The sequence below is a fragment of the Erythrolamprus reginae genome, chromosome 1 (genome assembly GCF_031021105.1).
Source record: "Erythrolamprus reginae isolate rEryReg1 chromosome 1, rEryReg1.hap1, whole genome shotgun sequence".
Lineage (NCBI taxonomy): Eukaryota > Metazoa > Chordata > Lepidosauria > Squamata > Dipsadidae > Erythrolamprus > Erythrolamprus reginae.
In genome coordinates this window covers 137,800,226-137,826,866 of record NC_091950.1, presented here as the reverse complement: position 1 = coordinate 137,826,866, position 26,641 = coordinate 137,800,226, and the positions used below count along the sequence as shown (strand labels likewise).

At 40.0% G+C, this 26,641-nt stretch overlaps 1 protein-coding gene across 2 annotated transcripts in view; it reads right to left on the bottom strand.

Moving 5' to 3' along the window:
• The window catches only part of LOC139175583 (NACHT, LRR and PYD domains-containing protein 3-like), a 50,958-nt gene that overhangs the window by 11,592 nt on the left and 12,725 nt on the right, over nucleotides 1-26,641 (bottom strand). For both annotated transcript variants that reach the window (XM_070766750.1, XM_070766759.1), the window contains exons 3-17: nucleotides 25,296-25,334; nucleotides 21,507-23,169; nucleotides 18,853-18,930; nucleotides 17,004-17,174; nucleotides 15,139-15,309; nucleotides 14,705-14,875; nucleotides 10,468-10,632; nucleotides 10,132-10,302; nucleotides 9,767-9,940; nucleotides 6,652-6,819; nucleotides 6,296-6,463; nucleotides 5,939-6,100; nucleotides 4,241-4,411; nucleotides 3,889-4,059; nucleotides 3,541-3,711 (exon numbers count right to left, since the gene is read on the bottom strand). In XM_070766750.1, coding sequence (XP_070622851.1) covers nucleotides 3,541-3,711; nucleotides 3,889-4,059; nucleotides 4,241-4,411; nucleotides 5,939-6,100; nucleotides 6,296-6,463; nucleotides 6,652-6,819; nucleotides 9,767-9,940; nucleotides 10,132-10,302; nucleotides 10,468-10,632; nucleotides 14,705-14,875; nucleotides 15,139-15,309; nucleotides 17,004-17,174; nucleotides 18,853-18,930; nucleotides 21,507-23,169; nucleotides 25,296-25,334 — 3,814 coding nt within the window. The remainder of the gene's footprint in view (nucleotides 1-3,540; nucleotides 3,712-3,888; nucleotides 4,060-4,240; nucleotides 4,412-5,938; nucleotides 6,101-6,295; nucleotides 6,464-6,651; nucleotides 6,820-9,766; nucleotides 9,941-10,131; nucleotides 10,303-10,467; nucleotides 10,633-14,704; nucleotides 14,876-15,138; nucleotides 15,310-17,003; nucleotides 17,175-18,852; nucleotides 18,931-21,506; nucleotides 23,170-25,295; nucleotides 25,335-26,641) is intronic.

Sequence of the window (26,641 nt, the reverse complement as noted above, 5' to 3'; positions counted from 1 at the left end):
ATCCACAGTTTGGCAGTAAAAAGTTTGGCTGCCCGTTACTGACTATATTGCATAGGGACCTGGAAGAGACCTGGAAGATAAGATCTATCAATCAAGGAAATATTTATGTGGTGAAATATGAGATGGCAAGTTTGAAGATTGATATCTTAAAATCAGTGACCATTGCCTCAGTGGTTTGGTAACTTTCTACACATAATTGAATCTATTAATTATTTATCTTTTTTTGCAGTTATTTGAGTGGTTAGTTCCTCTTCCTTTTTTTCCCACAACATCTTTCGAACAAAATTAATTTATAACGTAAACCATTTTGTTTAAATATTCCTCAAACATCTAAAAATAATCACTCACTGGAGTGTCTTTATTGTACACTCCGAATGTTTGAGCCCATCACAAAGCACTTTCATTGTTTTGTCATCTGGACTCTTGAGGGACAAGTGTAACACTCTCAGTCTCTGGTTTGTCCTGAGTAATTCTGCAAGATGCTTGCTGCAGGATTCAGTCAGAATCTCTTCAGCAAACCTGCAGAAAAATTCAGAAGGATTAACAATTCAGATAGTCCTCAACAGTAATGGAGCCTGCCCATTCGGCAGTCAAGAAGTTTATTAAAAGAAGTGCATAACTAATTACCTTCCCATCCCTGCTTTCCCCAATGCATTCATTAAACAAATGCAGGGTAAAAGATAATTACCTGGTGATGAGCTTTTATCTTTACAGATCAAGATATTTATATTAATTAAGAGTATTATCTTTTTTCTATTTACTTTTTGTTAATTTTATTATTATTAATAGTATTAACTAGCATTTATTATTATTAAGTTATTTAAGATAGGCCATAAAGAATGCACATAGTTAATATTATAATACAGACCCTGTCACGCACTTGCCCAATTTTCAATGTGAATTTTAATTTTGTATGTCTATGTTGTCTTTGTAATGTTTGTTTATATATGAAAATAAAATTTTCTAATAAAAAAATAAAAAATAAATAAAACAAATGCACAAATTGAATGCATGGGTCGTTAGGTAGAGCATGGGGTGACTCAGGGGAGAAGAAATCTCTGGGAGGCCTAGTGCAGCACAGTCACAATCAGGAGGCCTCCCCTACTGTCTGAGATATCCCACGTTTGTTTGATTGATTGATTGATTGATTGATTGATTGATTGATTGATTGGATTTATATGCCGTCCGTCTCTGAGGACTCGGGGCCACCTTCTGCCTTCTCTTTTTGGGTTCCCCCCAAAAAGGCTTCCTCTATAGGCCACCTTGTCAACAATCACACAATTACAATTTGAAGATATCCAGCACTCAGGAAGAAGTTGAACTAGAGAAGGCTGCTCCATTGCTGGGTTGTTGCAGGGCCACATGGTGGAATTGAGAAGAAATCCTGCTGGTTTTGCTTCTCTTGTAATCCTTTCCTTCCCCCACCCAGTGTAAATTGGCACAATTTTTTCTTAACTCCCTGAATGCCAGCAAAATGTATCAAGACTTTCGGTCCGTTGCAATCCTTAGCTCAATTGTGGTATGCTGCTACTCAGGGATCTAAGGATTCCTAGGATTCCTTAATTGCCCAATTGCCAGTAAAATTTGTATTTTGAATTTATTTTGTTTGCCAAACATGTACAAGATAGTAGGTAAAGGTATAAACATAAACATATACCTTTACAAAGTAAGTATAGATAAATGAGGACAGTAAGACAAGGATGGTAGGTACAATGGCCATTCTCCAATCATCAGGGACATCTCCTGTTAAAAGGGATTGGTTAAACAAATCAATCAGGGGGATAGCAATCACAGAGTTCTTTAAGAACTCTGGGGTGGATGTCATCTGGACCCATTGCCTTATTCATCTTTAATCGTTCAAGTTCTTCTAAGACATCGGCCTCTGAGATCACTGGAGCTGAATCCCTACAGCTGGAAGCAATGCTATATCCATCCATAGTATTATATTGTAAGCTGCCTTCTGAGAAAACTGAACAGATGTAGCTATACAAATTGTCAATGATCTCCTTATTCCCAGCAATGTATGTATTATCCCCAGTACTAAGTTTTGTGATGCTGCAATTTTTCTTCTTCCTATCACTAATATATCTGAAGAAGGTTTTATCTCTCTTCTTTACAGATTTGGCAATTTCTTCATCTTTTGAGGCTTTAGCAGCATATATTATCTGTTTCACCTCCTTCTGTCTCATTTTATACACCTCTCTGTCAGCTATACTTCCCAACTCTTTATACCTCCTATAGGCAGAAGTTTTTTCATTGCCTATAGCCCTTACATCATTACTAAACCATAGTGGTTTCTTCTTTTTACCTTTAGTTATTTGCCTTACGTACAGTCTAGTGGCTTTTAAGATGGCCTTTTCTTAATACAGACCACTGGGTGCTCGATCCTGCCATTTTATCCCTCCCCTTTTATCCCACCACTTAGGTTTCACAACAGTCTGAAAAGGAGGCTCTTGAAATCCTCCCATGAGGCATCTTTTTCCCCAGCCTCCTGAGTTTTGCAGATCTTCAGAAGTTAAGGAAGAGATTGTGAGAGGTGGAAGAGGACCATTTAGAATCTGGTGGGCAGCAAAAGCAGGCCCAGTGCCTTTGGGGACCTGGCAGGGCAGGAATAGGTATGTGTATGTAACAAAGCATCTCTGGGTGGCTTCTGTAGAATTCTTAACTTTTAATCGGAGTCTTGCAGTGGAGTAAGCACATGGACACAGAAGTGGGATTTATGGGTCACTTTTATTAATATTTAGGACCTGCAGAGGTAGAAGAAAAGGGGGTGGAACTACCATTTAAAACCCTTCTGAGCAACTATAGGGCGAAAGCTCCCTGCTGAGCAAGGGAGGGTCCCCTTGAACTTGGACTTGAACTTGACCCTCCCTTGCTCCATGCCACACACATGTGTGTGGGGAGGCTCACTCATCCAGTCAGTCATCTCTGGGCATGCGGTGGGTGAGCCCCAAAGGCATCTCGCCTCCATATTCGGGCTGGCCTAGCCCTGTAACCATGGCGGGGAGCGGCCCGTCACCTTCCAAATGGTGCCCAAAGGAGATCACACAGTTGCTGTTACTTCCAATTTTCTGCCTCTTACTGCCTCCCCGTGACCGAAGGGAAAAAGATAGGTAGATGAAAATTGCTGGCTGAATTCACCTAATCCAACAACTAAAATAGCTGAACACCCCCAACCGACCTCTCACCAACTACCAGTGTGGAGTAGGTGAAAAACGGTCGAGAACTACAATGTTACGGCCGCCAAAAGTTCCTACTTGGCCCCCATAGGCGACCAACAGTAAAGGGAGTGTTGGTGGGTGCCTGCGAGCCAGGCTGGCGGCAACAGAGAAAGAGGAGATGAGTGGCGCTCCGCCCCCGTTTTATACAGGGGATGCCACTCACTCACGGAAAACACGTCATGCCCCCGCGATGTGCGTGAGGGAATATGATTAGGTATGGCAACTGAACTGTCTGAGCCTAGGTATATTTCCAGAAGATAAACACTCAGTAGAAAGTTGCACATCAAATTGGAAAAAAACCAAAACAATGGTGACTTACACTAGTGAATCTATTTTACATTCTGGATGTTTGAGGCTGTCACACAGCAGTTCCATTATTTTGTCATCTGGATTCTTGAGGAACAGCTTTAACTTTCTCAATCTTTGGTTTTTCCAGAATACTTCTGCAAGTTGTCTGGTCCAGGATTCAGTCAGGATCTCTCCAGCAAGTCTACAGAGAAGGATCCAAAATTAAAAGTAAAATCATGGAATATATCAGTACAGTAACTGTAGGGAATATGATTAAGCATGACAACTAAACTGCCTCTCTCTGGATACATTTATGGAATATTAACCAACAAAAGACAGTTGTGCAATTCAATCTGAAAAGGAACAGAAAATCACTTACTGAAGTATCTCTATTGTACATTCTGAATGTTTGAGAGCATCACATAGCACCTCCATTGTTTTGTCATCTGGGTTCTTGAGGAACAAGCATAACCCACTCATTGTCTGTTTTTTCCTGGCTACTGCAACAAGTTGCTTGCTGCAAGATTCATTCAGGATCTCTCCGCCAAGTCTGTGGAGAAGTGTTCCCCCAAAAATTAACCTTATGTCTTGAAAAATAAGCATAGACTATACTTTTTAAGGAATTAAAGGAATTGTGTAATTATGTATGGCAAGTGAACCACTGCTCCATGGAAATATTGCCAAAAATATAAACAGACAGTTGTGGAGATCAAAATAAGATCAATACTTACTGCAGCATCTCTATTGTACATTCTGGATCTTTAAGCCAATCACATACAACCACCATTGTTTTTTCATCTAGATTGTGGAGGGATAGTTTTAACTCTCTGCACCTTGGGTTTTTCCTGAATACTTCAGCAAGATGTTTCCTGCAGGAATCAGTTAGGATCTGTCCAAAAAGCCTGCAGAGAGGAGTCTGAAAATTACAATTATCTCCTGAAAAGCTAGCATGTACAATATATTTATTGGAACTAAAGGTATGGCCCATTCATTGATCACTATGCTGTTGTGGCAAAGGGACCTGGATAGGTGAATGAAGCTATGAGCTATGCCATGCAGGACCCCTGAAAATGGACAGGTTATAGTGGAGAGGTCTGACAAAACATGGTCAACTGGAGAAGAAAATGTCAATCCATGTATTTTCTCCTTGCCAAGAAAACCCCATGAACAGTATCAAAAGACTGAAAAATATTGTTCTGTCCCAGCATCGAGACCCCTAAAATAAGATGCACACCACCGAATTTAGTACTAAAAGTTTACTACTAATAACAGCCTTAGCAGTTTTGAGTCTCTTCTAAAAGAAAGAAAATCTAATAAAGTATTCACCACGCTACTAATAATGTCTTAGCAGCTGGCCAGAGTCCCAAGAATAGGTAAACACAACTGTAATTACTAGATTGTAGCAGGGTTCCTTATCATAGACTTACAGAGATTGGCTGGAAGCCTGGAGCTAATGCAGACAAGAATGTGGTTCTTTTAAAATCACAAGCCAGAGACAAGAGATGCAGCAAGAGTCTGGAATGAAACGGCATTGTCCTCTGCATTGAAGCGTCCCGTGACTCTGCCTTAAATAACCTGAGGGCATGGTCCAGTAACCAGCAGTGCTACTCATAAGAAAGCCTTCTCCTGAGTAACCGCTCTTGTTTCCTATAAGCCCTGCAAGTCCTACAATCAAGAAGAGGCTCCTTCTCTACTGAGTCACTCATCTTAGGAGGTGCAGAAGGCCCTGGTTGCCCTTCAGTGTCTGACACCATGTCCTCTTCGCTCTCAGGCTTGGGTGCCAAGAACACAGGTTGCTTGTACTGCGCCCCCACTGTCTCTGAGTCCACTGGATCCATTGCTAATTGCACAGGATGCGAACAGGTCACAACAGGTATGATACCCGAAGATGAGCCTCAAGTTGGAAGATATCCAATATGCTATTGGATAAGAGTGCAGGGAAATTATAAATAGCTCCAGAAAGTGTGAAGCAGGTGTGCCAAAGCCAAAAGAATGCTCAACTAATGAAAAGAAAGAAGACTTATTGAAATATATCCTGATGTTGGGAAAGACTCAAGACAAAAGGAGAAGGAAATGACACATAGGGAGATGGTTAGACAGTGTCAGCAACGCAATGGACATAGGTTTGGGCAAATTCCAGGAGGGAAGTGAAGCTTAGTCTGCTATGATCTATGGGATTACAAAGAGTTGGACAGGAATAGAATAGAATAACAGAGTTGGAAGGAACTTTCTGGCTAGCCTGTAGCGATGTGTCCAGAAATTTAAAATTATTTTGTTGGAAAACAAGCATTGACTATATTCTTATAGGAACTATAGAGAATGTGATTATGTATGGAAATCGAACTGCCTCTCCCTGGATATATTTCCCAGAACATTAACCTTCAAAAGACAGTTGCATAGATCAAAATGAAATGAAAAACACCACTCACTGTAGTGACTCTATTGTACATTCTGGATGTTTGAGTCCATCACATATTGCTGTGTCATCTGAATTCCTGAGGGACATCTTTAACACTCTCAATCTCTGGTTTTTCCTTAGTACCTCTGCAAGAAGCCTGCTGCAAAATTCAGTTGGGATCTTTCCAAGAAGACTGCAGAGAAGAGTTCAAAATATTACAATTATCTCTGGGAAATAAGCATGGATTGTCTTCTAGCAGCAATTGAAGAGAATATGAATATGTATGGCATTGAAGCTGCCTCTCCCTGAATATATCTCCAGCATATTAACAGTCAAAGGACACTTTTGTAGATGAAATGAAAAGGGGAAAAACCAACCAGTCACTTACCATAGTGTCTCTATTTTACATTCTGGATCTTTGAGCCCTTCACACAGTAATTTCATTGTTTGGTCATTTGTGCTACTCAGCAATAACTCTATTTCCCTCAATTCCTGATGTTTGCTGAATCCCGCAAGTAAACCACTGCAGAATTCATTCAGGAATTGGCCAACAGCCCTACAGGGAAGAGTCAGAAAAATTACAATTAACTCTTGAAACACAAGCATGGATTGTAGTATTGTAGAAATTGATGAGAATATGATTATGTATGACAATTAAACTTCCTCTCCCTGGATATATTTCCAAAATATTAAACATTAAAAAAAGTTTGTGTTATCTTGAGCTGAAAGGGGGGAAAAACTTACTGTACTGTTTCTTTTGTAGTTTCGGGATATTTGAACCCCTCAAGCAGAAATTCTATGGATTTGGCAACTATGTTCTTCAGCAACATTTCTAATTCTCTAAATCCCTGATTGTTCCTGAGTGATACAAGTAAACTGCTACAGGATTCATTCAGGATATGTCCAACATTCCTGGAGGGATGAATCAGAAAAATTATAATTAACATTTGAAAATCAAGCATAGACTGTATTGTAGGGATTGAAGAGAATATGATTAAGTATGGCAACTAAACTGCCTTTCTGTGGATATATTTCCAGAATATTAACTGTTAAGAGAATATTATATACCAGTGATGGCAAACTTTTTTCTGGTTGCATGCAGAAGGTATTTGTGTGTACCTGTGATATTGTGTGCACATGCCAGCACCCACAATGCAATGTGTGCCCCACCTGTGCATGCATGCATGACTGCCCCTGCATATGTGTGCATGACTGCCCCTGCACGACTGTCCCTCATGCATGCATGCTTTTACACACATGTGCCACCCACACGGCCCCATCCATTTCATTTCAATTCAATTCAATTCAATTCTATTCAATTCAATTCAATTCTATTCAATTCTATTCAATTCTATTCAATTCTATTCAATTCTATTCAATTCTATTCAATTCTATTTATCTAATCTATCTATCTATCTATCTATCTATCTATCTATCTATCTATCTATCTATCTATCTATCTATCTATCTATCTATCTATCTATCTATCTATTAGATTTTTATGCTGACCCTCTCTGAGGATTCCTGGATGGCTTACAGCATGTAATACAAACAGTAAAATACAAAGACAAATGTAATTAAAAATGCAAACCTAAAATCCCAATATTTAAAAAAACTATCATACATATTCAGGTCTCAACCATACATCACATTCATTGGCCAGAGGACCAATACCTAATTGCCCCAAGCCTGGTGACATAAGTGAGTCATAACACTCTTGTGGAAGGCAAGGAGGGTGGGGGTAGTGCAAATTTCTGGGGGGAGCTGATTCCATAGGGCCGGGCCCCCCACAGAGAAGGCTCTTCCCCTTGGTTCTGCCAAGTGACATTGTCTGCTTGACGGGACTTGGAGAAGGCCAACTTTGTGGGATCTAATTGGTTGCTGAGACTCATACAACAGACAAGTAATCTGGCCTAATGCCATATAGGGTTTTATAGGTCATTACCAATACTTTGAATTGTGTCTGGAAACCAATTGACAACCAATGCAGTCTGGTGAGTGTTGGAGAGATATGGGCATGTCTAGGGAAGCTCATGACCGCTCTCGCGGCTGCATTTTGCACAATTTGAAGTTTCAGAACACTATTCAAAGGTAGCCCCATGTAGAGAACATTGCAGTAGTTGAACCTCGAGGTGATAAGCACATGAGTGACTGTGAGTAGATACTCCCTGTCCAAATAGGGCTGCAACTGGTGCACCAGGTGAACCTGGGCAAATGGTCCCCTCCCCATAGCCGAAATATGATGGTCCAGAGTCAGCTGTGGATCGAGGAGGATACCAAGTTGCGGATCCTCTCTGAAGGGATCAAAAGTCCCCCCCCCAGAGTAATGGATAGACAGATGGAAATGTCCTTGGGAGGTAGAACTCACAGCCACTCCATCTTGTCAGGGTTGAATCTGATCCTAACACCCATCCAGACCCTAACATCCCCCAGACACCAGCACATCACTTCCACTGCTTCATTGAGTGGACACGGGGTGGAGATGTATAGCTGAATATCATCAGCATACTGATGGTAACTCACCCGTGCCTTGAGATGATTTCACCCAGCAGTTTCATGTAGATATTAAACAGACAACCAACCCCTGAGGAACCCCATAAGGGAGGGACTTGGAGTCGACCTCTGACCCCCTACTAACACTGAATGCATCCAACCAGAGACATAAGAGGAGAACCACCATAAAATGGTGCCTCCCACTCCCAACCCCTCCAGCCGGCACAGAAGGATACCATGATCGATGGTATCGAAAGCTGCTGAGAGATCAAGGAGCACCAGGATAGAGGATAAACCCCTAACATGGGCCCACCAGAGATCATCCATCAGCGCAATCAAAGCAGTTTCTGTGCTGTAGCTGGGCCTGAATCATGACTGTTGACCATTAGAGTTGGAGCAACACCACCTTCTCAACAACCTTCCCCATAAAGGCAAGGTTGGAAACCAGACAATAATTATTAAGTACAGCTGGGCCCAGGGAAGGCTTCTTGAGGAGGGAGTGCACAAGTGCCTCCTTGTAGGGAGCCAGAAAGGACCCCTCCCTCAAGGAAGCATTGACAATCTCCTGGATCCAGCTCTATGTCACCTCCCTGCTGGCTGAAACCAGCCAGGTAGGACATGGGTCCAACAAACAGGTGGCAGAGCTCAAAGCTCACATGGCCTTGTCCACTTCATCAGGTGTTGTTGTTGTTTCCCATCCCCCTGCAGCTACTGCTGCTTTTCTGTGATGGGGTTGCCCAAGAGGAATGCTGGGAGCTGACTCAGACACACAGGGCAGTATTTGCTGGCTGAGTGGCCACCTGTCCCTCCTGCTGCTCCTTCCCCACCTCACCTCAGTTGGTGGCGGAACGGCAGGCATGGCAGGGGTCGGGCAGGGGTTCTGCACAAACTGCAGTTGACTTTGCACCTCCACCATTTTTATCAAGCTCCCCCATAAAAAAAACCCTAGATCCCAATGAACACCCATTGTTTCAGCCAAAATGGAATTTGCCTCTCACTCCCTTGCAGAGCAACTCCAGCTCTGTTGGTGTCTCAGCCCCATACCTTTGCTGTGCCTTCATAGCTACTCCACTAACATCGCCTTGCTTTGTATCCTGATGGGGCAGCCCAGCTCTGGCAATCCACAGCTCGGCACATGCGCACAGCTTTTGGAGAAGAATTTCCTGAACCCTGAGGATGGCAAAAAAGGCTTTGCCTCTCTGAAAGGCCAAAATCAGTTCTCCAGCGTGCGCATGCACATTGGAATTGACAGGGCAACCCTTCGCATGCCCTCAGATATGTCTCCATGTGCCATCTGTGGCATGTGTGCCATAGATTTGCCATCACAGTTAAATACCTTCATCTGAAAGGAAAAATAGTAAGTTACCATAGTGCCTCTTTTGTATATTCTATGTCTTTGAATACGTTCAGGAGCAGTTCTATTATTTTGGCGATTGTGTTGTTCATTAATGATTCTAACTCTCTAAATCTTTGGTTTTTCTTGAGAATTTCTGCAAGATGGGTAATCATTCCAGATTCAATCAGGAACTGTCCAGCATGCCTGCAGATAAGAGTCCAAAAATTATAATTATTTCTTGAAAAGCAAGAATGGATTATAGGAATTGAAGAGAATATGATTTATGTATAGCAACTGAACTGTCTTTTCCTGAATATATTTCCACAATATTAATCATTTAGAGACAAATATACACATTAACCTGAAAGAACCCCCCCCCCCCCCCAATCACTTACTGTATAAACTCCATGTTACATTCGAGATCTTTAACACAATCAAGAAGTAATTCCACTGTTTTGTCATCTGTGTTTTTGGAAAATAATCCAAACTCCTGTGATGTCAGGTTCTTTCTGAGTATTTCTGGGAGTTGAGCTTTGCAGGATTTTACCAGGAAATTACCAAAATACCTGCAGAGAATATACTGAAAAATTACATTTCTTGAAAAACAAGAATGAATTTTACAATTGTAAGAACTGAATATGTACGGCAATTGATCTGCCTCTCTCTGCCTCTCTGTAACTGTTAAAACAGAGTTGTGCACATCAAACTGAAAGTGAAAAAAAATCAATTACCATAGCACCTCTATTGTACAATCTGGATATGTAATCACTGGAAGAATCAGTTCTATGGCTTTGTCAAATGTATCCTTCAAGGGCAATGCTAACTCTCTTAATATCTCACTTTTCCACTCTTCAGAATCCCTGCTGCCAGATTCAATCAGGACCTGTCCAACAACCCTGCAGAGAAAAGTCTGAAAAATTAGAGTTATCTCTTGATAAACACACATGGGCTGTATTCTTCTTTTAAACAGTATTTTATTAGTTAATGAAATACAAAATACAGAAATGTAAAGAAAAAAATAATTATTTATTATTTAGATTTGTATGCCGCCCCTCTCCGCAGACTTCTTACTTGAATCTCTAAAATCAACCATAAAACACGGCCGGAGGTCGGAAAAAGGGTAAACAATGATTCATCAGAGAAAATCACATTTTTGCCACTGCTCGAGGGACCATTTCTGGTGGTTTCTACACCACTCTAAACGCTTTGAAATATTTGTCTTTGAGAGCAGAGGTTTTCTAATTGCAGCTCTTCTGTAGAATCCAGATTTGTGAAGCTCCCTTCGAACAATTTTTGTGGAAACTGGGTTATGTACATGTCTATTGAGCTCTGCAGTGATTTTAGGAGCTGTGGTCTTGCGATCAGCTCTAACAATTTGCTTTAGAGTCCGACGGTCTCTCTCAGACAACTTCGACTTTCGACCAGACAACTTTGACTTTTGTCTGGTGGGGCCCAGGGGAAGAGCCTTCTCTGTGGCGGCCCCGACCCTCTGGAACCAACTCCCTCCGGAGATCAGAACTGCCCCCACCCTCCTTGCCTTTCGCAAACTCCTAAAAACCCACCTCTGCTGTCAGGCATGGGGAAATTGATTCCCCTGGGCCGTTTCATTTTATGTATGGTTTGTTTACGATGCATGACTGGTTTTTTATAATAAGGGTTTTAAACTGGCCTTTTTTAACCATTAGATTTGTACTATGTGTTGTTGTTGTAAGCCACTACGAGTCTCCAGAGAGGGGTGGCATACAAATCTAATAAATGAATAAATAAAGCCATTCAAAGAAGGTGAATTTGTAAAAAAGGGCATATTACAGGCTGCAAGTATTGTCTGTCCAGAAAGGAAAGGCCAGTTTAGCAACATCAGCCTTTCTACTAACACCATAGCAGAGCACATTTCTGACCTGTCAAGTGACATTTATGATCAACTGTGTGAGAAAGCAAAATGTTTCAGTGTATACTCAGTCGCTCTTGATGAGACCACAGACATCACCGACACTGCCCAACTCGCAATCTATGTCCGTTAAATGTTAAAGAACTGTTATAATAATTACAGACATTATTATTACAGAATTTGAATAATAATAATTATATTTCTCTAGTCAGCAACTAAATGTGGTTTCTTCAGTCTTCTACAGCAGGGGCTGGACAAAAAAATGGAAAAACCTGACTTTTTGGCGTCATAATGTTTGAACATGTTCAAATCAACCAAAACCTGACATATTTTAATGGTATTTTAATTCTGTTATTTGATATGTTTTTTAAACTACCCATTTTTTACATGAATTTAAGGAAATTGTTTATAACCTTCTAGAAATGGCAGACCTCTCAGACTTTCAAAGAGGCCAGCCTGTTGGTGCTCGAATGACAGGCGTTAGTGTAACAGAAAGTGCCCGAAGGTTTGGCGTTTCAAGAGGTAACGTCTCAAAAGTAATGACTGCTTTTGAAAGAGAAGGGAAAACGTTCTCAGCCAAGCACAGGTCTGGTTGAAAGTCGAAGTTGTCTGAGAGAGCACGTCGGACTCTAAAGCAAATTGTACCTGGGGCTTTTTGTTTTTCCCTGATTGGCTTCTGTACTAAGCAGCAGTATTTGACATGACAAACCTTCTGTATTTGAAGCAAAGATTCCTTTATTAGGAATGCCAGCATCCCCAACAAAAAGTTTCTTTTACCTCAGGCTAACAAGTCCATCTGGCAAGGAAATTAATAGTTGTCTGCCACATCTATTCATCTCCACCCCAGGGGCCTTTTATTCCCAGAGCTTCGGTAACAGCTTCGTTAACCTGATCCTACGCAGCTTCTGCTCTGGCAATCTCACACTACTCACCAGAGCCTACAAAACTTTTGCCAGACCCATCCTTGAATACAGTTCATCTGTCTGGAACCCATACCACATCTTGGACATCAACACCCTTGAAAATGTCCAAAGATACTTCTCCAGAAGAGCCCTTCACTCCTCCACTCGAAACAGAATACCCTACGAAAGCAGACTATCAATCCTAGGTCTAGAAAGCTTAGAACTATGTCACCTAAAACACAATCTAAATATTGCCCACAAGATCATATGCTGCAACATTCTACCTGTCAATGACTACTTCAGCTTCAATCGCAACAACACAAGAGCACGCAACAGATTCAAACTTAATATTAACTGCTCCAAACTTGACTGTAAAAAATATGACTTCAGCAACCGAGTTGTCAAAGCGTGCAACTCATTACCTGACTCAGTAGTGTCAACCCCTAACCCCCAACATTTTTTCCTTAGACTATCCACGATTGACCTATCCAGGTTCCTTAGAGGTCAGTAAGGGGCGTACATAAGTGCACCAGTGTGCCTTCCATCCCCTGTCCAATTGTTTCTCCTTATCTCATTTATCTTTTCTTCTATTCTTCTTCTATTCTTTTCAAATATGTTCACCTATACTTTTATATCTTTTCTTCTATTCTTTTCTTTATTTATATTATTACATATCTATTCTCCTCAATGTGTATTATGTATTGGACAAAATAAATAAAATAAATAAATAAATAAATAAATAAATAAAATAACAGTGGTGGCTCTTCCTTCCCAAGGATCAACCCACAGAATTCCATTGCTTTCCTCTACTTTGCCTTCTGGGCATCCATGCGTCAGGCACTGGACCATTGGTTCCTCCTCTTCCTCATCAGCCTGCTCCAGATCTGGGGGCTGTTGACACTCCATCTGAGGGCTGATGGACGGCCCAGGCTCCACCTCTCTCTCTCTCTCTCTCTCTGCCAGCTCCATTCCCTCTTCCCCCTTGGAGATCTCAGGTTGCCTTGATGGTGACCCTGAATCGCACACCTCTTGCTCTTCATCTAATTCAGCTGCTGGAGAATCCTGCTGCCTACAAGCCACAACATTCCCTTTCTAAGTTTCATCAAACTTAGAAACATCACTATAAAACTGTGTAAAATCTGTGTCAGTACAAAAACAGAGAGATATAATCAAGTGGCTATCTTCCACTAGAAGATATATGGATATATTCTTGTAGAAATTGAGGAGGATATGATTAAAATACTCTCTGAATAGATTTCCACAATATTATTATTACTATTATTATTATTATAATTATTATTATAATTATTATTTATTAAATTTGTATGCCGCCCCTCTCTGTAGACTCGGGGTGGCTCACAGCAATAGTAGAACACAATATAAAATACAAATCTAATATTTAAAACTAAAACCCCCATAATTTAAAAAACATACACACAACATGCCATACATAAATTATATAGGCCTGGGGAAGATATCTCAATTCCCCCATGCCTGACAGCAGAGGTGGGTCTTAAGAAGTTTACGAAAGCAAGGAGGGTAGGGGCAATCCTAATCTCCGTAGCTGGTTCCAGAGGGTCGGGGCCGCCACAGAAAAGGCTCTTCCCCTGGGTCCCGCCAGCCGACATTGTTTAGTCGATGGGACCCGGAGAAGGCCAACTCTGTGGGACCTAACTGGTCACTGGGATTCGTGCGGCAGAAGGCGGTCCCAGAGATATTCTGGTCCACTGCCATGAAGGGCTTTATAGGTCATTTTTTTCCCGAACGCCATCACTCTACTAAACAAATAATTCCCTCAACACTGTCAGACTTTCTACTAAATCTGCACCTCTATTCTACTAGTTTTTCTCATCATTCCTATCACCCATTTCCTCCCATGTTGACTGTACGACTGTAACTTGTTGCTTGTATCCTAAGATTTTTATTAATATTGCTTCTTCATTGCTTATTTGACCCCTATGACAATCATTAAGTGTTGTACCACATGATTCTTGACAAATGTATACTTTATTTTATGTACGCTGAGAGCATATGCACCAAGACAAATTCCTTGTGTGTCCAATCACACTTGGCCAATAAAAATTCTATTCTATTCTATTCTATTCTATAACCAACACTATATTAACCACTAAGAGAAGATTGTGCACATTAAACTGAAAGGAAAAAGCAATTACTTACTGTAGCATCTCAAGTCCACATTTTACATGTTTGAGAGAATCATACAGCACTTTTGCTGTTTTGCCATCTATTGTTTTGAGGGAAAACTCTATCTCTCTCAATCTCTGATTTTTCCTTATTACTTCTGCAAGATGCCTGCTGCTGACTTTGGTCAGAAACTCTCTAGCAAGCCTGTAAAGAAATAAAAATATATATACAATTATGCCTTCAAAAACAAGCATTGATTGATTAATCGATTGGTTTGTTTGTTTGTTTGTTTGGATTTGTATGCCGCCCCTCTCCGAGGACTCAAAGAATACTATTGCAGGAAATGTAGCAAATGTGTTTATATATGACAGATGAACTGCTCTTCCTGGATGTATTTTCAGAAGACAAACAGTCAAGAGAAAGTAACGCATATCAAATTGAAAACAACAATACCAGAAAACACTCACCCTAGTTTTTCTACCCTACAGTCTTGATTTTGGAGTCCTACACATAGGATTTCCGCTACTCTGTCATCTGGATTGTGCAGCCACAACCTTAACTCTCTCAATCTCTGTTTTTTACACAGTACTTCTGCAACATGCCTGCTAGAGAATTCAGTCATGGAGTCTCCTGTAAACCTGCAGATTTGAGTGCAAAATATTACAATTATTTTAAGAAAACAAACATGCACTATAGTCTACGAGAACTGAGTATGATTATTTCAATGATGAAATGCTTTCTCTGAGGATACATTTCTAGAAGATTAGCAGGTGGGGGGGGTTGAGGGGAGGGAAACATTGGCACATAACGGTGATATCAATATTAACATTAGAGTTTTAGAAAATGCACTGATTAATGGTTTAGTTATTTCTTAACATGATATAATAAATCTAGTTCCCCTACATTTGATAGATGAATCAATTTTATTTATTTATAAAATTTATTGGCTGCCCATCCTATCATAGGGTAATTCTGAAAGCCTGCAGTCATTAAAATGTATCTATGCATATACATTAAAACTTCAATTATGTTAGAGTAGTGCAGTGGTTAGAGTGCAGTACTGCAGGCTACATCTGCTGACTGCCTGCAATTTGGCATTTCAAAACCCACCATACTTGTTGTGGTTAGCTCTGGCCCAGCTCCTGCCCCAAGGACTGTGGATGTGGGGGAGACATCCACATACCACAGGCCTGTTTTGCTCCCGGTGGAATCTGCTGATGAAGGCTCCGCTGACCAAGAAGGCATGAGTGACAGGGAGGAGGAGAGTGTGTCAGACAGCTCAGAAGGAGATCAATTATCTAGCTCCTCCTTGGATTCAGAACAAGAGTTAATGATACAGCCAGGCATGTGGAGAGCGATGCATAGGCAGCAACAACTGAGAGATTATTATCAAAGAAAATGAGGCCACCTGTGGTTGGGTGGGGCTGTGGTAATTAGTGAGGCTGCTATAAATAGCAGCCTGTGGATTTGGCCATTGTGGAGGATTATCTGTGTTTCGTGCCTGCCTTGCTGACTTTGACATTTGTGTGCTGATTTTTCCCCGCTTTGAAACTAAACCAGAGCAAAGTGTGTTTCACTTTGTGAAAGAAGAAGGACTGTGAATTGCCTCACAGCTGCAAGCTAAGTATCACAGAACTGATAAGGGACTTGTACAAATTACCAGTTTGTTTGGAGATGAGTGCTCTTTGCTATACAAAAAGAGTGCTTAGTTTCTTTGAATTTTTGGTATAAAGAACATTGATTTGAATTTGAAAACGTGTGTGTGTCTGAAATTTGTATCTGTGCATTTTCGGGAGGATTCTACCAGAGAGCTCGACAGAACAATACTCAAGGTTGTCTCAGCCTTCCATCCATGTGAGGACTTGGGGCAGCTCAGAACATGTCAAAACAATATAACAAATACATCTAAAAATCCAATTAATATGACTAAAAAGACTTTAAAAGCTCTAATATAATTCATCACCATTCACTCAACAATATACTAATATACTTGTCGGTCAGGGGGCTAATGGCCCCAAGCCTGGCAACATAAAAAGGTCTTTAAACTTTTATGGAAGGCAAGGAGGGTAGGGGCAGTGCGAATCTCTGGGGGGAGCTGATTCCAGAGGGCCGGGACCCTCACAGAGAAGGCTCTTCCCCTAGGCCCCACTAAGTGACATTGTCTGGTTGATGGGACCCTGAGAAGGCTGACTCTGTGGGATCTGACCGGGCGCTATGATACATGCAGCAGAAGGCGGTCTCGGAGGTAATCTGGCCCGATGCCATCTTGACTATGTATCAGAATGGTTGCGCAGTTGGCAACTCCAAATATCAACTATTATTGAACACTCACACTAGTTTTTCTACTTTACAGTCTGCTTGTTGGAGCCCTTCACATAGCAATTCTGCTGCTCTGTCATCTGTGTCTTCAAGGGACAACTCTAATACTTTTAATCTCTCGTTGTTTTTGAAGACTTTAGCAAGATGCCTGCTGCAAGACTCTGTGAAGGACCATCCTACCAAACTGAAAGAACAACAATTATTCACAGAAATTAGAATGATACCATCTGGTTAGTCGTATCAGTATAATGGAGTTCAAATTATATCTTCTACTAGTAGTGTCACATATAAAAATAGATGGTACAGACAATAATAATTAAAAACAAATAAAAGCAATAGTTATGGGCAGTTTAAATATCATATTTTTAGATATAAATAATATATTTAAATTATCCTATAAACAGTATATAGATTATATGTCAAAGGAAGAAATAAACTCTGATACACATATATTGGATTTGGCATCATTTCATGCGTGCAGTTGTAAAATAAAATGTACAGTGATACCTTGTCTTACAAACTTAATTCGTTCCAGGATGAGGTTCTTAAGATGAAAAGTTTGTAAGACGAAACAATGTTTCCCATAGGAATCAATGGAAAAGTGATTAATGCATGCAAGCCCAAAATTCACCCCTTTTGCCAGCCGAAGCGCCCGTTTTTGCACTGCTGGGATTCCCATGAGGCTCCCATGCATGGGAAACCCCACCTCCGGACTTCTGTATTTTTGCAATGCTGCAGGGGAATCCCAGTAGGGGAATCTCAGCATCGCAAAAATGAGCGCTTCGCTGGCAATAGAAGTCCGGAGGTGGGGTTTCCCAGCGAAGGGAGCATCAGTGAAATTGCAGCATCACAAAAACACCGAAGTCCTCAAAACCCCACCTCCAGACCTCTGTGTTTTTGTGATACTGCGATTTCACTAAGGCTCTCCTCACTGGGAAACCCCACCTCTGGACTTCCATTGCCAGCGAAGCACCCATTTTTCCACTGCTGGGATTCCCCTGCAGCATCACAAAAACACGGAAGTCCAGAGGTGGGGTTTCCCATGAAGGGGAGCCTCAGGGGAATCCCAGCAGCACAAAAATGGGTGCTTCGCTGGCAACGGAAGGTCTGGAGGTGGGGTATCCCAGCAACAGTGGTGGGTTTGTAAGGTGAAAATAGTTTGTAAGAAGAAGCAAAAAAATCTTAAACCCCAGGTTTGTATCTCGAAAAGTTTGTATGACGAGGTGTTTGTAAGACATTCAATAGAATTCCAAATATAATTTCATTTTAAAATACGGAGTTAATCTAGACATTATATTCTCACAATTTTATTATCCCTTATTCACAGAGCGGATCAAATATCTTTTTAAAATAAAGAATATAAAAAATCCTTGTAGCTCTTAACAAATTCAATGTTAGTATTCAGTATTTTCACTATATTAAAGAAATGTATGGTTTAGTATTTATAGAAAATATTCAGACTATAACGGGATTAAGATTTTCAAAATGTATTTCAACAGAGTATTCATTAGCTTTGAAACACTGCTACCACATATGGAATTGATTTTTTTTCCCACTACATTTTCAGCATTTCACAGAAAAACTTGTTTATAATCATGACTAGACTATGGTAAAACATTTTAAACCTAATTGCTTTAAGTATATTATAAATGTAAGTTCTAGTTTCACTGAAATTCCCATTGTTTTATCTCTATACTATTCCTTCATTTAATAATACATTTTTGACATGTTTTGGTTATGAATCCGATGCCAATAATAAATTATAAAGTGACCATTAAAAGCAGCTACACCACCCCCACAACATAGTGGTGGATAATGACTCCCAAACAGGATAAAGGAGGTTGAACATGAAGGTTTCTTACCTCAATTGTCTTAGGTTTCTCAGCTCTGTCAGTGCTTTAAAGAGGTCTTCCACATATCTTTCATCCAAACTCCATTCTCTAAAGGGAAAAAGACGTTTTTGCTCTCAGACTTTCACTTGAATCTTTCCAGTTCCTCTACTTTGCAAATATAACTGGCTTCCAGTTTATTTTAAAAGTAATCACAAATAAATGCATTCATATTGCAGTATGGGAAATTAGTATCCATAGTAGAAAAATACTGTTTTATAAATGAAGTCCTCAGATAATAACCATGATGGAGCCTTCCCATTATGGTTGGAAGTCATGATGGCTGCTAACTGAAGCTAAGTGATTAACTTACTTTATGACCCCCACATATGCTCTCCCCAATGTGGCTGTAATGTCTGGGAGTTTCCACTCAGGTCTGCTCTCCAGAGGGGGGGGCAACACTGTCTCCTAATTGCCTACCTGTTTGACAACTCACTATATAAGGAACTATCAAACAGAACCTCTTGTTACCATCAGCCAAGAGCACGCAGGTATCAGTGCCCATGGTTTGGCAACCTGTTAGCTATTGTATAGAACAGTGATGGCAAACCTTTTTTTCCTCGGGTACCGAAAGAGTGTGGGAGTGAGCTATCGTGCATGCCTAAACCCATAATTCATTGCCTGGAGAGGGTGAAAACAGCTTTCCCCTTGGAGGCCCTCTGGAGGCCGGAAGCAGCCTGTTTCCCAACTTCTGGTGGGCCCAGTTGGCTTGTGTTTCACCTCCCCAGGCTCCAAAGGCTTCCCTGGAGCCAGGGGAAGATAAAAACGCCCTCCACCATCCCCCCCAGAGGCTCTCGGGAAGCAAAAAATGCCTCCCAGAGGCTCTGTGTGAGCCAAAAATCAGCTGGCTGGCACACACATGCATGATGGAAGTGAGCTAGGGCAACAGCTAGCATGCCAGCAGATATGGCTCTGCGTGCCACCTGTGGCACCCGTGCCATAGGTTCGCCATCATTGGTATAGAATAAAGAGAGCTGTTAGCACAGAAGCCTTGCTCGCCTCAGTCATTGACCCACTGTTCCTGTATTAGTATTTAGGAAATTAGTACTGGTAGTACAAAAATACCATTTTATAAATGAAGTCCCTGAATAACAACCATGAAGGATCCTTCTCATTATGGTCGGAAGTCACGAGGGCTGCTAACTGAAGCTAAGTGATTACTTACTTTATGAGCCCCCCATATGTTCTTCCCAATGTGGCCATTAAACAAAGCAAAGGGTACACTAGGGGCTTGGTGGGAGGCCCTGGGAAGCCTAGTGCAGGCTCTGCTAGCCGCCTCCTAAGGCCTCCCCTCCCCTGAGGCATGCCATGCTCATCCTGGAGAAGCAGAAGCTGCTCTTGTTAAGTATGGGTCAATTGAGGAGGCAGAACTCACTATGATGCAAACAGATGGTTTATTGTGGGCAGGAACAGGAAAAGAATAGCGGTGAGCTGTCCAGCAGCTCTTTCTTTTAAAGAGAGCTGTCTGACAGCTCAGCCACTGAGAGCTCTTGAATTTCCCTCCTAAAATGAAAACCAGTCACTTTAAATCTTTAGTCCTCTCACTTGTCAGGTGGACTGGATTCGTCATTACCATATTCAACACCTCTGTACCTAAGCTGTCTGCTCCAGTTCCAGAAGCAAATGCCAGTTTTTAGACCAGCTATAATGAATTTTGGCTGCTGCAAAATGGTACTCACTTCTGGAAGTAGGTCATGCATCTTCACATTTTTCTTCAATGTGAGATGTCTTTGGAGTGTTGTGAAGAGATGCATAGATCTTTGGAGATTACATTAGAGAGGAGCAAGCTGCTCAACTGTTAACCTGCATGGCCCAATTCTTCCAGAAGTGAATACCATTTTGGATTTGACACAGTTTAGTTGGCTGTCTTAAAAATGACAACAGCATCAGGGATTATGTCACAAGTCCCAGGACAATACAACAATCCCGCCTTCTCTAATTCAATCTGTGAAACTCCACAGCTCTTTGAAAGGCAGGTGTGCAATGGGTAACACAGGGTGAGGAGTAGGACCCAGTGGATAGAAATATATTCTATATGACCTAGGAGCTTAAGAAGATTTCAATTATTACCGAAATACCTCCTAATGTTATAGGCCATTTAATTTTATGAAATGTTCCATGAAATCATGGAATATTTGAGGGTATTAAATGTAGCTCCTTTGGGTTAAAGAGAGAAACACACTGAGCCTTGCAATAGCCAAGTGAGCTTCCAGTCAAGATTGTAAAGATTGACAAGGTTGGGCAAAGTATAAAAAAAATACCAAAATTTAAAAATATCAAAAGTTATTGCCTCTCTGACCTTAAACTGAGCTGAGCACTTCCTGGTGATATAATTATCAGGCTCTTTAAATGCCAGGTGAATTGATTGGTGTTGGCTTCAATAATACACAACTGCTTATTTTAGTTAAACATCCTCCCAATCCACCCAGTCCAAGTCTTTTTTTGTTTTGTTTTCACAGCTAAGGATTGGGAAGGCTTCTTTAATTTACCTGCCCCCCAAAATTTATGCATACCCCTAAGTGACATTTTTCTGGTCTATTATTATATCCAAGACCATTGGATCGAAAATAGTGGTGCCATGTGCATAAACTGGATGAAATGTTCAACAGATTTTCTAAAATACTTACTCATTTGTTGGAAGGAATAATTCAGTCTCTGTATGATATAGAAATTCAGGGACTTCAACATCGAGATGTTCCAAATTCTGACAGTGATGTACACAACAGGTCAGGATCATCAAGTCCATATCTGAGTTGCACTGATAATTTATTTCAGTGATATCATGTACTGCATTTTTAATAAAATCTTCATCTTGTGTCTCATATAAATATCCAAACACCTCTTTTTGGAATTGGAAATTATGTCTACTTTTTTTAAAATTGTTTTTCACACAGTTTAACAAGAATTCTTTATACTTATGAGAAATTTCCCTTCCAAATTCTTGTTTTAATCTTTTCCCTTCGTTTAAAAACCCAAAAAGGAAGTGAAATCCCATTGCAAAATTAGGCTTAAAAGATTTATGACTTTCTAACAGTGTCTGCAAATTTATGTTCCAATTTTGAGAATGCTGCTCTTTTCCTTCTTCTAGGATATAAAACAGAGCAGCAAAAAACTCTTGAAAACTTAAATGAATAAAGCTATACATTTTGATACAACCAATATCCCTCTTGAAGAGGTTCAGATTCAGAAAGAGGGGAACCAAACTGTGCTTCTTGATTTCTTCCTCCATAAACAATGTTTTCTGATTCGAGAGTCCCTCTGCAGCCAAAGTGCATAAGTCTTTCACATATGATTGGACATCCTGGTTGGATTCTTTATGGTGAAACTTTATCAAACTGGAGAAGTACAGCATATAGATCACAGTGAGGGTGTATGGTGTCTTCTGAAGATCCTTGCCTCTCTCCAGCTCCTGTTTCATCACTGTGCAGATGATCCAGCTCACAAGGGGGATGACACACATGGTGAAAAGGGTATCATTTTGTTTAACATATCTGAAAGCTTGCATTGCTTGGTCTTTGTTTTCAAAAAACTTGTAGAAATATTCTTCTCTCTCTTTGGTGGAAAACCCCAATATCTCAAAATAACGTGGGTATTCTAAACATTGATTGAGTTTCTCCAAAGCAGTTGGTCTTGTTGTGATTATAAGAGAGGATTTAGGAAGAATCTTTTTTTGAAATAAATTACTCAAAATAATTCTCACTGGCTCCTTCTTCCAGGGATCAATGCAACAATAGTTTTCAGCCGGATTAAAGGAATATCTTAATTCATCAAACCCATCAATTATAAACAGAAGTTTCTCTTCATTCTTCAGTATGTTTTGAATGACATTTTTCACTTTGTGACACCTGAGCCATTCATTTGAAATTATTTCTGCAATGCTAGTTTTCTGGGACTCTGCATGGAAATTCATCTCACTGCAGCTAATATAGAAAACATAATTAAATTTATTTTGGTAAAGTTGTTGAGAAGCCCAGTCAAACATGATTTTTTTGGCTATCATTGTTTTTCCAATTCCTGCAGCTCCTTGCAACACAACAACTTGTGGAATTAATCCATATTTATCAGGGTTAAATAATGTCTCAATGCTGGTTGAAAACCTGGCTCTTTTGCTGATGATTTTAAGATGTTTCCTTCCTGTTGCCAGAATTTCATCTTCTTTCTCTTCTTCAGTCAGATGATAATCTAAGATGATTACCTTTGTGTATCTCTGATTTAGGAGCACATATTCACCAGGAAGAGCATTAGGATCTTTCATTTTTTCATTTTTAGAAAAAATGTAGTTTCTGTAATCTAAAGGAAGAATTAATCAAATTAGAAATGTGAAAAACAAGACATTGAATTAAGCATTTTGCCTCTGTATCTTCTCCTCGAAGCTATTCACATTCATCCTTTGTATTAGGGTGTTGAGGGAAGTTATAGGTACTTTGTCAATTGGTATATCAGTATTGATGTCAATGTCAATCGGGGGGAGTTCTCCAGAAAATAGCATTCTGAATGGCAGGGTCCTTTTTTGCCTGTCAGTGAGCAATTGATTTTTGCCATGAAGCTGGTTTTTGGGCAGTGAAAACATTTGGTTTGGAAGACAGCATGTTGGAACTACCTCATAAAGGTTTCCAATGGCTTCTGGACTCATTAGGATGAGAGATCCATGTGTTTTCCAATCTAGGGTGAGTATAAGAGGGAAAGCAGGGATAGGAGAGCTTGTTGGACCATGTACTCTGCTTTTATTTCTTCACTTTTATAATGTGTTTTCTTTTTCTTTTTTATTATTTTTATTATTATTATTTTTCATAAGAGAATAAATTAATTGCCTGGTTGAGCATTGCCAAACTTGATACCTATTGATAGATTGCAATTAATCATTTTTATTGTTTATTCAAAGACACAAGGAGACTTCTATTTCATTTATCTCAACAAACAGTGGTGGCTATGTTGGTCCTTTCTTTTGCATGCAAGTGACTTTAATTGCTTTCACTATTTACAAAATGATTTCTATATAATATACCAACTTTAAAGATTCTCCATTGTATTCATGTTGTTTCTGCTTCTTGTTCTTTAAATCAAGAAGCGGGAAATCCTCCAATTTTTTTCCCTACCTTCTATGGGAACTGTTATCTCAACTTGCTCTGTGTTACGAATATAACAAGAAGCCCTTTCTAACCTTTAATTTGCTGAACAGATCAAGTAATCTATGTATTTAGTTAGCTACTAATAATGCTTTTAAAGGAAAAAAAGCAATAGAGGAGTTTCAGAGTTAATCTCTTGTAGATAACTTTGAGCAAAAATTTCTCTGAATTTTTTTTTCTCTAAAAAACTTTGATGTTGAAGGAGTGGCAAAAAAATTAATTGGAAAAATAGACCACAGGCTTGAAGAACATGCAGCTTTTCATGCAGTTTTCACTATGGTCATTAATAAATCACCACTGGGGTTTAAGCAAAATGTCATGTGACCATGATTTACACTTTTCCCCCAGATTCCCACCTGACTTTGTTGGTAGCCAGCTACGAAGGTCACAAATGGTAAGCATGCAATCATGGGATGCAGTGACGGTCAGAAATTCGCAGCAGTTGCCACATACATTTGGATAATTAATTAATTGGATGAAGCAGCATTTCAGCTTGAGGGACACATGAATTACTAGAAATGATAATCAAATGTTATGTACGTTAAACTGCCATATTGCTCTTTATCAGTAATGGTTTTCAATAAATCGCTGATATGCACATTTAAAAAGTAAATGGAATACATCAGTGGAGAACTAACCTAATCAGTCAATAGAAGATTGTCTCAACATCCCCCATTTTGAGGATGTAACAAGAATGCAGAAGTTCTACTTGGTTTTTAACTTTTTGTGATGGCTACATTCTTTTGAACTATTACATGGAAAGTGATGTCTGGACAACAGAAATGGGTTCTCAAAGCCATTCTTGGCATTAGGAGGTTTTCTGCTTAATATGGTAAAGAAACATTTATGGCCTCAACTAGCCCATGGACAGGAGGCTTTTTTGTTACTTATAAATTCTGAACCTGTTGTGTATGACAAGAGACTATAATGGATAATTATAAAATAATACCACAAAATTTGTGCCCTGTTGGGTCATGCTTTAGAATTTTTTTCCTTATCTAAAGATAGAAATAGAATGACATAGAAAGGTAAAATAATAGTGAGAGTGGGAGTGGATGGCTTCTCCATTGAGTTTCTCTGCAGAAGGTTGGCAGGAAACACTGGAAATCTACCCTTCCTCCCTCCCTCCCTCCCTTGTGGTCAACATTGCAAAAGCACCCTGCATCAGGATTTTTGAGATGATTATTATTCACAGTAGCTTTTGCATAAATGAGGAGGCAAAGAGGATCTGATTGTGCTGAATTAGGTTTATGCATAATTCAATGAACCTTTGAATGTCTTCTGCCTTACCTGATATAAGTTGGTGAGCATCAACATCAACACCTGAAACTGAAAATGGACTTGAGTGAGTAAAATACCCATTATAATAATGGATAAATCATAGCGCATTTTTAAAATGGATAAATACATGATTGTATGACTTCTATGAATGTGTACATTTATAATGTATATTATATTTTTATCTAACAATTACTATGCATTTCTGCATATTTTCTTCTTTCCCCTTTTTCTTTTACAAGCATGATAAAAATGACCAAACATAGCTAACTATGTCCCTGCCCTCAATTCCAAAAACATATTATGATCAATAGTATCAAAAAATATAACAAAGATGAAGCAGAGCTCAAACTACCCCTCTCCTGAGGCCATCCATAAATTAAATCCATCAATACCATCTCAGTGCTAAATCTCAACCTAAACTACAAGTGGAAAGGATCAAAATAATTATTTCCTCCAGTGCTCTTCAAATGATCTTTCACTTCATTTGATCAAAAATCACTTTCCTTTTGTTGGATTCAGCTATATGTGGTTTCCTAGGAATGGTTTGGACAAAACTCAGCAGCAGGGGTTTTTTTGTGGCTGTTGATAAAAATAGGACTGCCAATATGATTGCCAGTGTCCAATGATGGATATGGCACAAGGAGTAGAAGGAAGAGGAGGAGCCCAGCCACTTCCCCAAATCTGACTGGATGAAAAGACTACTTGGCTTCTGGAATGGCTTCTGGTGACTGACAGTGTGGGAGAATTTGGTGAGGAATCCACAAACACCAGACCTGAAGACTGAGTGAAGCAGAGAAATAGTATATTGTTTGAAATAAGGTTACCAATAAGGAAACATCAGGAATGTTGTACTTTTTCTATAGCAAATCTTGTCTTGTCAGGAAGGACAAAAAATTATTTCGTCTCAAGTGTTTCCTGTTAAATTAGAGTTGAGCTGATTCTTCACCTTTGACCTTCCCTTCTTCTGGAAAGCACCGAGCGCTCACTAGCTCAGGGTTTCCTAATTTATTTTGCAATAGCCCACCCTTCACCTCTATATTTTTATCCCAGTGAGGCCTTTGAGCTGTTGGGTGGGTGTTATACCGTCCCACAATTTATTTTTAAAGTATTATATTTTTCATCCCATAAGACACACCTGATCATAAGATACATCTAGGTTTAGAGGAGAAAAACAAGAGAAAAAAAATATTCCACTCCTTTGCACACACCACCAGTCAGCTGAGCGATGGCTGGATCCTTGCCTTCCATAGCCCCACCGATCAGTGGGCTGGCCAACCAGAAACATCACAATTGCTGCCTCCTCTGTGTCTGCTACCTCCACCAGGAACCACAGGAACCTTCATCACTGACCAACT